The sequence below is a fragment of the Macaca nemestrina genome, chromosome 5, assembly GCF_043159975.1.
Source record: "Macaca nemestrina isolate mMacNem1 chromosome 5, mMacNem.hap1, whole genome shotgun sequence".
NCBI lineage: Eukaryota > Metazoa > Chordata > Mammalia > Primates > Cercopithecidae > Macaca > Macaca nemestrina.
Genome location: NC_092129.1, coordinates 87,385,912 through 87,397,946, shown reverse-complemented (window position 1 = coordinate 87,397,946; position 12,035 = coordinate 87,385,912). Strand labels below are relative to the sequence as shown.

The 12,035-nt window shown below is 38.5% G+C and overlaps 1 protein-coding gene across 3 annotated transcripts in view; it reads right to left on the bottom strand.

Moving 5' to 3' along the window:
- LOC105499047 (F-box and leucine rich repeat protein 4) overlaps window positions 1-12,035 on the bottom strand; it is a 96,949-nt gene that overhangs the window by 46,470 nt on the left and 38,444 nt on the right. For all 3 annotated transcript variants that reach the window (XM_011771448.3, XM_011771446.2, XM_011771447.3), the window contains one exon: window positions 7,394-7,638. In XM_011771448.3, coding sequence (XP_011769750.2) covers window positions 7,394-7,638 — 245 coding nt within the window. The remainder of the gene's footprint in view (window positions 1-7,393; window positions 7,639-12,035) is intronic.

The following is a 12,035-nucleotide window of genomic DNA, read 5'->3' as shown; positions in this document are numbered from 1 at the left end:
GCTATTGGTCTATTCAGGGATTCAACTTCTTCCTGGTTTAGTCTTGGAAGAGTGTAAGTGTCCAGGAAATTATCCATTTCTTCTAGATTTTCCAGTTTATTTGCGTAGAGGTGTTTATAGTATTCTCTGATGGTAGTTTGTATTTCTGTGGGGTCGGTGGTGATATCCCCTTTATCATTTTTAACTGCGTCGATTTGATTCTTCTCTCTTTTCTTCTTTACTAGTCTTGCTAGTGGTCTGTCAATTTTGTTGATCTTTTCAAAAAACCAACTCCTGGATTCATTGATTTTTTGGAGAGTTTTTTGTGTCTCTATCTCCTTCAGTTCTGCTCTGATCTTAGTTATTTCTAGCCTTCTGCTAGCTTTCGAATGTGTTTGCTCTTGCTTCTCTAGTTCTTTTAATTGTGATGTTAGAGTGTCAATTTTAGATCTTTCCTGCTTTCTCTTGTGGGCATTTAGTGCTATAAATTTCCCTCTACACACTGCTTTAAATGTGTCCCAGAGATTCTGGTATGTTGTATCTTTGTTCTCATTGGTTTCAAAGAACATCTTTATTTCTGCCTTCATTTCGTTATGTACCCAGTAGTCATTCAGGAGCAGGTTGTTCAGTTTCCATGTAGTTGAGCGGTTTTGATTGAGTTTCTTAGTCCTGAGTTCTAGTTTGATTGCACTGTGGTCTGAGAGACAGTTTGTTATAATTTCTGTTCTTGTACATTTGCTGAGGAGTGCTTTACTTCCAATTACGTGGTCGATTTTGGAGTAAGTACGATGTGGTGCTGAGAAGAATGTATATTCTGTTGATTTGGGGTGGAGAGTTCTATAGATGTCTATTAGGTCTGCTTGCTGCAGAGATGAGTTCAATTCCTGGATATCCTTGTTAACTTTCTGTCTCGTTGATCTGTCTAATGTTGACAGTGGAGTGTTGAAGTCTCCCATTATTATTCTATGGGAGTCTAAGTCTCTCTGTAAGTCTCTAAGGACTTGCTTTATGAATCTGGGTGCTCCTGTATTGGGTGCATATATATTTAGGATAGTTAGCTCTTCCTGTTGAATTGATCCCTTTACCATTATGTAATGGCCTTCTTTGTCTCTTTTGATCTTTGATGGTTTAAAGTCTGTTTTATCAGAGACTAGTATTGCAACCCCTGCTTTTTTTTGTTCTCCATTTGCTTGGTAAATCTTCCTCCATCCCTTTATTTTGAGCCTATGTATGTCTCTGCATGTGAGATGGGTCTCCTGAATACAGCAGACTGATGGGTCTTGACTCTTTATCCAGTTTGCCAGTCTGTGTCTTTTAATTGGAGCATTTAGTCCATTTACATTTAAGGTTAAGATTGTTATGTGTGAACTTGATCCTGCCATTATGATATTAACTGGTTATTTTGCTCGTTAGTTGATGCAGTTTCTTCCTAGCCTCGATGGTCTTTACATTTTGGCATGTTTTTGCAATGGCTGGTACCGGTTGTTCCTTTCCATGTTTAGTGCTTCCTTCAGGGTCTCTTGTAAGGCAGGCCTAGTGGTGACAAAATCTCTAAGCATTTGCTTATCTGTAAAGGATTTTATTTCTCCTTCACTGATGAAACTTAGTTTGGCTGGATATGAAATTCTGGGTTGAAAATTCTTTTCTTTAAGAATGTTGAATATTGGCCCCCACTCTCTTCTGGCTTGGAGAGTTTCTGCCGAGAGATCTGCTGTTAGTCTGATGGGCTTCCCTTTGTGGGTAACCCGACCTTTCTCTCTGGCTGCCCTTAAGATTTTTTCCTTCATTTCAACTTTGGTGAATCTGGCAATTATGTGTCTTGGAGTTGCTCTTCTCGAGGAGTATCTTTGTGGCGTTCTCTGTATTTCCTGGATTTGAATCTTGGCCTGCCCTACTAGGTTGGGGAAGTTCTCTTGGATGATATCCTGAAGAGTGTTTTCCAACTTGGTTCCATTTTCCCCCTCACTTTCAGGCACCCCAATCAGACGTAGATTTGGTCTTTTTACATAATCCCATACTTCTTGCAGGCTTTGTTCATTTCTTTTTCTTCTTTTTTCTTTTGGTTTCTCTTCTCGCTTCATTTCATTCATTTGATCCTCAATCGCTGATACTCTTTCTTCCAGTTGATCGAGTCGGTTACTGAAGCTTGTGCATTTGTCACGTATTTCTCGTGTCATGGTTTTCATCTCTTTCATTTCGTTTATGACCTTCTCTGCATTAATTACTCTAGCCATCAATTCTTCCACTTTTTTTCAAGATTTTTAGTTTCTTTGCGCTGGGTACGTAATTATTAGCTCTGAGAAATTTGATGGACTGAAGCCTTCTTCTCTCATCTCGTCAAAGTCATTCTCCGTCCAGCTTTGATCCGTTGCTGGCGATGAGCTGCGCTCCTTTGCCGGGGGAGATCCACTCTTATTTTTTGAATTTCCAGCTTTTCTGCCCTGCTTTTTCCCCATCTTTGTGGTTTTATCTGCCTCTGGTCTTTCATGATGGTGATGTACTGATGAGGTTTTGGTGTAGGTGTCCTTCCTGTTTGATAGTTTTCCTTCTAACAGTCAGGACCCTCAGCTGTAGGTCTGTTGGAGATTGCTTGAGGTCCACTCCAGACCCTGTTTGCCTGGGTATCAGCAGCAGAGGCTGCAGAAGATAGAATATTTCTGAACAGCGAGTGTACCTGTCTGATTCTTGCTTTGGAAGCTTCCTCTCAGGGGTGTACTCCACCCTGTGAGGTGTGGGGTGTCAGACTGCCCCTAGTGGGGGATGTCTCCCAGTTAGGCTACTCAGGGGTCAGGGACCCACTTGAGCAGGGAGTCTGTCCCTTCTCAGATCTCAACCTCCGTGTTGGGAGATCCACTGCTCTCTTCAAAGCTGTCAGACAGAGTCGTTTGCATCTGCAGAGTTTTCTGCTGTGTCTGCTATTGTTTACTGTGCCCTGTCCCCAGAGGTGGAGTCTACAGAGACAGGCAGGTTTCCTTGAGCTGCTGTTAGCTCCACCCAGTTCGATCTTCCCAGGGCTTTGTTTACCTACTTAAGCCTCCGCAATGGCGGGCGCCCCTCCCCCAGCCTCGCTGCTGCCTTGCCCATAGATCACAGACTGCTGTGCTAGCAATGAGGGAGGCTCCGTGGGTGTGGGACCCTCCCGGCCAGGTGTGGGATATGATCTCCTGGTGTGCCTGTTTGCTTAAAGTGCAGTATTGGGGTGGGAGTTACCCGATTTTCCAGGTGTTGTGTGTCTCAGTTCCCCTGGCTAGGAAAAGGGATTCCCTTCCCCCTTGCGCTTCCCAGGTGAGGCAATGCGTCGCCCTGCTTCAGCTCTCGCTGGTCGGGCTGCAGCAGCTGACCAGCACAGATCGTCAGGCACTCCCCAGTGAGATGAACCCAGTACCTCAGTTGAAAATGCAGAAATCACCGGTCTTCTGTGTCGCTCGCGCTGGGAGTTGGAGACTCGCAGGTTTTATTTTAATGCATAATTACATATATGTATTTATTCATCTCAACTGTGCCACTGATCATTTGAAAGGAGAACTCAGCTTGTTTACTTCCTGCAGTCAGTTCATTCTACATTGTGCTCATAAAGTATTTTCTTATACTGAAGATTTTATGAGAGGACCTAAGTTCATATAAACAATCCCAGACTAGTCTCCTGCTATGAGAAAAGGAATCTCTGGAGAGAAAAATAAATTGCTTATCATTATGAGGTGAATTAATTTGTCCAGAATAATACAAGTACATAAGAAGTAATTTACTAAATGGTAACTTGCACCCTAAAATAATTAAGATCACATGAATGAACGATTTGAGTCTACTTATCACAAAATAAAAGGTAAGAGTCCTCAGAAATTGCCTGAAGTATAAAAAGAGAAGAATTAGATATAAAATATCTATGACTTCTGAATTCCTAATCTCATGGTTTTTAGCTGACCCTCACTAAGTTTTCTAAAACAGTAAATTCAAGATAATCTTAATCCCAAATAACTTGGAACATTATTTAACATAGCTGATCCAAAATAAAGCCATTAAAAACAAAACTTCTACTTAACTGTATAGGGGTAGTATCCAACAATGATAGAAAGAAGGGAAGACCGGGCGCGGTGGCTCACGCCTGTAATCCCAGCACTTTGGGAGGCCGAGACGGGCGGATCATGAGGTCAGGAAATCAAGACCATCCTGGCTAACACGGTGAAACCCCGTCTCTACTAAAAATACAAAAAAAAAAAATTAGCCGGGCACGGTGGCGGGCGCCTGTAATCCCAGCTACACAGGAGGCTGAGGCAGGAGAATGGCGTGAACCCAGGAAGCGGAGCTTGCAGTGAGTGGAGATCGCGCCACTGCATTCCAGCCTGGGCGACAGGGCCAGACTCCGTCTCAAAAAAAAAAAAAAAGAAAGAAGGGAAAAGAACATCTTAAAATGGTCCCTACTTTCTAGAGTTGACAATCTAAGACACAACTGTATAAAATATAGGCAGGCAACTGAATAAATATATTAGTGGAAAATAAGCTCTTCATACCATAAAACTTTAGCTCTATGTCAAAATACCTAATAAAGTTCTCGAATCTAGAAAGCATCCAAGAATGTTTCCTAAAGGAGTAAATATAAACTACTGAGAACAAGTAAGAGGGGTTTAGAGTAAAAACCCACACATAACTGAGGGGGAGACAAGGCTGTTCAGCAACTATTTGAAGAAAAATGGTAGGGAACAAATGAACCTAAGGCTTTTTGAACAGAATGATACAATTAAGTTCTAAAGCACAAACAGGCAGGCAGGCAAAGGAACATCTAAGACTTCAGGGAACCATATTAGAAAAGCGGAATTATAATAGATGTGATTTTAATGAGTAATGATATGCATGAACAGTACTCAAAGTAGCAAATCACAAATCTGTAGCTAGATTAAGATTTTAATAACTGATTAAAAGTTTTAAGTTCTCTTTATTCCTATGTAACCTATTTCTCTGCTATGATGAATAATAAAAATTCCTAAAAAGTTATTGAAAATCCAGTTAAACAGTTCTGACTTGTGAGATAAGGTTTTTAAGCAACAAAAATAAACTGCATCAAACTTTTTCCCAAAGATTTGTTCAAAAAACAGCTCATCAACATTAGTCTCTAGTTTTTAAATGTGCTTTTCTTCTTTAAAATATTACAAATAAGTCTTCTTCATAGTAATGAGCATAAATAGACCATACTTATTCATAGATTACTCATTAATAATCAAGCCATGCATATTTATTGTTTATTCTGGGAATGCTGCCTACAAGCCATAGTAACTATCAATTCAGCAGTCAAGTCATGGGGGCCAACAGTAATCAGTAGGGAAAACTCCAACACGCCCCGCCCAAGAAAAGGTTCTCTCTCCCTCTTGCTTCAACTTTTTCTTTTCTTAATGGGAATAGTGACTACACTTAAAGGAATGCCATCAAGATTTATGATTTTACTGGCTGAAACACTACAGTAAAATATAAGAACTTAAATCTATATATGGCTTGTTCTGATTATTCAAACTGCTCTACGGCAACTACCCTGGGTGAATTGAAAATGGACGATAAATTGTGGGTTAGAAGTAGATAGAAACTCTAACTTTGCAAAAGATCTTTATCCATTACTAGTATAAAAATTTTTTAAATGGCATGGCTAAGTTTTCTTCTTATAAGTGATGTTTCTTCTCATGTGCTAGAAGAAGCTACATAAAGAAACTTAAAAATTGATTAATATTAGCTTTATATTTTACTCATTATCACAGTCATATGCAGCACTTTGCCAGTGAAGCTGGACTTCAGCCATTCATGACCAATGTTTTCTTTAACATCTACACTTAGTTACTACCCAGTTATTCTGTTTACAAAAATAAATAAGGGATATGCTTATATGTTTATCTTAATATCTTTATCTTCTCTGTAGCCTGAAGGCAGGAACTATATTATATATCTCATATGTCTCTGCATACGATCAACACCCACTGAAACTCCTTGCACACAAAGGGTGAAAACAAACATTTAATAAATTCTTAATAATGGAAAACATTGGGAAAGAGCTATGAGGGTGATTAAAATGCCCCAAAGGTCTATATAATGTAAAATAATGCTTACTGACACCACTTGTTCTATCTGTTCTCATATTCAGTTAGTCTTGGTTTATGATAATGTATGCTCTAAATATTCACAGTCTTCATTAGCTTCAGTTCTTTCTTAGTCCTATTAGCAGAGAAAAGAATTTGAAATGTGTGTGTTTGGTGCAAGGGGAAGTAGAAAGGACTAAACTCTGTTTCACTGGACAGCTGCCAAATATCTAGCAATGAACCCCTTCCCCTGGCTCAATTTCTGGCAGAAAAGAAACTCAGCGCATCCACGGTTTCAACACTTGCTACTGGCCATTACTGCTTGGTTTATTTTTCACTCTGATGCATAAACTATCAAGGTCAGTATTTGGAACACATTGTTACTATTTCAAACATCATTACTTCATTTAAATCTAACAATATCAAATCTTTATTTCTGGAACTGCATCTTTATTTTTACAATCTGAGTTAAGAGGAAACAAGGCTCTACATACGAATTTCTAATTCATAAACCAGTGTTCTAGAATGTATTCACTGGGGATATGTGTAGGGATTGCTATAGTTCATTTTTCATTTTTAAAAATAGAATACAAGAGTATTCATTAATTAAAAATAACAGAAAATTTCTCTAAAGTTTCTACTCCTTCATTATTTAACTTCATGAAAATGCTGGGATTATATGTAACATACCGTGAGAAAAACCATAATCAAGGTTAGGAGAAAAACTCCTGTTTGTATCCTAAGAAAAATGACTGTGGCATTACTAAATGAACATGCACTTGTGCAAGCTTTCAAATGCTTAACAGGTGACATTTAATAGTAAGGAAACGAAATGCTTAAATAGAAAGGAGCAGAAACACCTGGGCAGGTCTGCAAGTGTGGTCGCCTATTTAGCATGCAATTGCATTTTCAACATAATTAGTTTAAATGAGCTTCTAAATCTGGGTGATGTATTGCACATGTAATTAAGATTTAATTAAAAATGTTCTATAATAAATTGTTTTCCATTTCTGACAAATCACATTAGAGAGGTAGATTTTGATTTGGAAATAGTTTTTAAAATGTGTTAATCATCTGTGCTGAAAATATGAGAAAGAAGAAACAGGAGCCCTGAAGTAAAGGGTATAGTTTCCCTTCATATTCATATAAAATTTAGCTGAAGAGGATAGTAAAACACTCATTTTTTATAAGCAGCAGCATTCTAAACATGACACTCAAAATTTATTTCCTTTTTATTTTTGTAAGGTACATGTTACATACTTTCAAACTTTTATTATGAAAACCACTACATAAGTATAGCCTGCTGCTGGGGAAAAAAACAAAAAACAAAAAAAACTTCATCAAGCCTTTGTACTAACCTGCTAAATCCTGCAACAGAGATGAAGCCTCTATTGCCAGTCCAAGATAAATTAAGCCACTGGACAAGAGTGCATCGAGACTGTAGAAATTCCAAAGAGGTGTCATCTAGTTTTGCCCAGTATGGTTGCAGATTGAGATGGATGTATTGTAGAGGATCACAGCAATGCTGGCTCAGTAGTTTGCAAGTCTGTGCTAATCTACACAGGTCTGGTAGTGTAAGATGATTCAGAATCAGTTGAATAAGCTAAATAAGACAGAGAAACCAAGATCATCAAGAATGAAAAGCAGTATCATTTTATGAAACATATAACATGATCTAATAAGGAATAAAATGTCATACATTTTATAACAATATTTTCATATAGTAAATAAAAACATTCAACGGAATTCTCCAAAGAGAAGAAATCATGCATGCATTTGACTATAGTACATTTCGAGACTGTTCAAAGTATACTCAGCACATATTGCCTACTCATTTTCTTAGGTGCAAAGATACATTTTGGTAATCTATTGAATAATACAATTTGTCATACTCAACATCACTGAACACCTACTACGTGCCAGACACTGGGGACAGAAAAGAAAGAGTGCCCATTCTCAGAGTGCTTACAGTCCAGTGGAGATTGGTAAGGACAATGATACATTTTAATAGCTTTGACAAAAAGAAACACAGAATGCTACTAAAGCCAAGCAGGCCTAGCTCCAAAGTGAAAGTGTACCTGTGCCAGGAACACTCAGCTTTTTTTTTTTTATGTATATATACTGTTAAGTTCTGGGGTACATGTACAGAATGTGCAGGTTTGTTACATAGGTATACACGTGCCATGGTGGTTTGCTGCACCCATCAACCCGTCACCTACAGTAGGTATTTCTCCTAATGTTATCCCTCCCCTAGCCCCGTACCCCCCAACAGGCCCCAGTGTGTGATGTTCCCCTCCCTGTGTCCAGGTGTTCTCATTGTTCAACTCCCACTTATGAGTGAGAACATGCAGTGCTTGGTTTTCTGTTCCTGTGTTAGTTTGCTGAGAATGATGGTTTCCAGCTTCATCCATGTCACTGCAAAGGACATGAACTCATCCTTCTTTATGGCTGCATAGTATTCCATGGTGTATATGTGCCACATTTTCTTTATCCAGTCTATCAATGATGGACATTTGGGTTGGTTCCAAGTCTTTGCTATTGTGAACAGTGCTGCAATAAATATACATGTGTATGTGTCCTTATAGTAGAATGATTCATAATCCTTGGGGTATATACCCAGTAATGGGATTGCTTGGTCAAATGGTATTTCTAGTTCTAGATCCTTGAGAAATTGCCACACTGTCTTCCACAATGGTTGACTAATTTACATTCCCACCAACAGTGTAAAAGTGGTCCTATTTCTCCACATCCTCTCCAGCATCTGTTGTTTCCTGACCTTTTAATGATCACCATTCTAACTAGCATGAGATGGTATCTCATTGTGATTTTGATTTGCATTTCTCTAATGACCAGTGATGATTAACATTTTTTCTTATGTTTGTTGGCTGCATAAATGTCTTCTTTTGAGCAGTGTCTGTTCATATCCCTTGCCCACTTTTCGATGGGGTTGTTTTTCTCTTGAAATTTGTTTAACTTCTTGTAGATTCTAGATATTAGCCCTTTGTCAGATGGATAGATTGCAAAAATTTTCTCCCATTCTGTAGGTTGCCTGATCACTCTGATGATAGTTTCTTATGCTGGAACATTCAGCTTTAACGAGTCAGGGGCAAACCAGGTGAAAAGAGAGTCTAATGGTAAAGACTGTGTTATGAAAGCCTCACAGAGGAGCTTGGGTTTATCCTGAAAGCAATGAGTTGTCCTGAAGAGTTTTAAACTAGAGTGACATGTTCACATTTGTGTTTCAGAAAGAACATTGCGGGGGTGCTACTGGAAGCAAGGAGGCAGGAAGAGAAACCAGCCATGGGGCTAATACAGAATTCTAGGAAACAGGAAATAAGGGGTCTGCTTAAGGTAGCTGGCAGTGATGATGGAGTAGCAAACAGATACAAGAATTATTAAGAAGGCAGAATTCAAAACATTGCTTTCTCTATTTAAAATTATCTTATCGAATTACTGCAAGATTTATTTTTTCTTAACAGTTGGGGGCTTCTAGTTTCAAAGAAGTACTGCTTAAATAGCCTATTCTGAACTAAAAACTATAAAGAAAAAGACACTAAATATTTGCTAAATGTTAAACAACTTATTTAGATGAGAGAGGGGTTTTTTTAATTTAATGTATTTATCTAGCTAAATTTTTTGTTTTGCAATTAATCTAAATGCTCTTCTTCAATTTATTTTGTTATCTAGGCTCAGTATTAATTTCAGGTCAGAATTTCACTGTTTTAAGTCAAAATATCACAAAACACAGAGTAACAACAATAGGATCTTTAAAATAAGTTTAAAGAGGATGTAGCCAGAATCTCCTTACTCCTGATGTTTCTTAGTAATTTTCTACCCAGTGCTCCCTGGCTATTAATTCCCACTTGCCCATGCTGTTGAACCCAATCTCCCTCTCACACTGCAAAATCCCACTGTAGTGGTCCCTATACCTAGCACGATTGAGTAATTTTTCTTTAACAAATCTCATCATCCAGACACAGCTGTTGATGTGTAAAATATTACACGAACAAAAATCAACAATTTCAAGTAAAAAGTAAACCCAAACATTGAAGAAAGGTCTAAAATGAGAAGTTTCTGCCTCTCTACACTCAGTTCTAACCATCCCTCTCCCCAAAGATAAGCATTGTTAAGTTTTTCTGATCTCTTCCAAATAAATGTATATGAAATTGTGTTCTTGAATTTGCACTAAAACAATGATACTATATACACCATTCTGCAACTTGCTTTTCTCATTTAATGATATATCTTGTAGATCTTTCCATATCTGCACATACAGACTCACCTCCTTCCATTTCATAGAAGTGACATAATTCAACTAGTTTCTCATTGATGCATTTCCTGCTTTTTTTCCTATTGCATATAATACTGCAATATCATTGTGTGTATGTATTACGCATGTATGTTCATCTTGGCAAACTTTGAAAATATATCCTTATAGTAAATTACATGCATTTAAAAGTTTTGATGGAAGTGGAAAATTGCCATTCAGAATGTTCACATCAATTTATATATCCACAAAAACTGTATGAAAGTACCCTTTTGTGGCCGGGGGCAGTGGCTCATGCCTGTAATCCCAGCACTTTGGGAGGCCGAGATGGGCAGATCATGAGGTCAGGAGATCAAAACCATCCTGGCTAACACGGTGAAACCCCATCTCTACTAAAAATACAAAAAAAAATTAACCAGGCATGGTGGCAGGTGCCTTTGGTCCCAGCTACACAGGAGGCTGAGGCAGGAGAATGGCGTGAACCCAGGAGTTGGAGCTTGCAGTGAGCCAAGATTGCGCCACTGCACTCCAGCCTGGGTGACAGAGCAAGACTCTGTCTCCAAAAAAAAAAAAAAAAAGTACCCTTTTGCTTCTATCCTAGACAACACTGGTATCAAAACTTTTTTATTCCAAAAGGCAAAAAAGGAGGAAAAGATATAAAACTGTTTTTATTTGTTTCTTTTTTTTTAACGACATAAATATAACAGCTTCCCAGAGGAGTTGTCAATACATTTCCCTCTATCCTCTTGGCCTGTTCCTGGACTCTATTCTGTTCCATTTATCTATATGTTATTTCTCCCATATCAATAGTCCTCCAAGTAAAATAACTAGGTTTTTTAAAGTTTATGTGTTGGAATGTCGTGGATTGTTTGGCTGCAAATGAGAATCAGGACTAATACCCCTCTATCACTCTTTTCCAGAATTTTCCTGAGTATTTTCATATTTTTAGGCCAACTTTTCAATTTAAAAAAATTCTGCTAGCATTTTAATTGGGACTTCATTGAATACACTAAGGAAAACTGATATTTTTACTTTATTATATTTTTCTACTCTAGGGCATGTTCTAATTTTTTAGCAAAAGTAAATTATCTGTAAAGTCTAAAGTATCTGTGACTCCCCTTGACTAATTTGGCTGTATACTGGACCACCCTGAAGACCACTGGCTGAAAGGATAAAATGCAAATCTCTTGGTGAAACCCAGACAGCCCTCTATGATGCAGCAGAATAGACTCCGCACAGCCAAAGACAGGGAGTCCCAATCACTGTCATCTATGTGCATGGAGCTGTGCACTGAGGCAGCCCTGAGCCTCCATCCAATTCCATCTCCTACAGTTTTCCCTATCAAATCCTATGTTTTGGCCACACTGAAATACTGGAGTTCCCAAACAAGTCACACAGTTTCACTTCTCATCTTTGTATCTTCTCTTCCCTTTGCCTAAAGTGTCCTCTGGCCTTCATTCAAATTCTATGGGTCAAGCATTTTATCAGGTCTGGAAAAAATTCAATAAACTGTTTAAGATGTATTTGCTGAAATTAAACTTCTATTTTACAGTTTTTGCAAGTGGGTAAGAATCAAAGCAGCGATTCACTCTACTCCAGATGAACTGCTCCCACTGCTGCCACAACAGACCCTCCTCAGAGCCCTGAGGAGCAACACTGTCAGTATCTCATGCTCCTCTCCCCCCACAAACCCAGCTTTTCCTTCATCTTTCCTCCCTCCTCCCAGTAAAGGC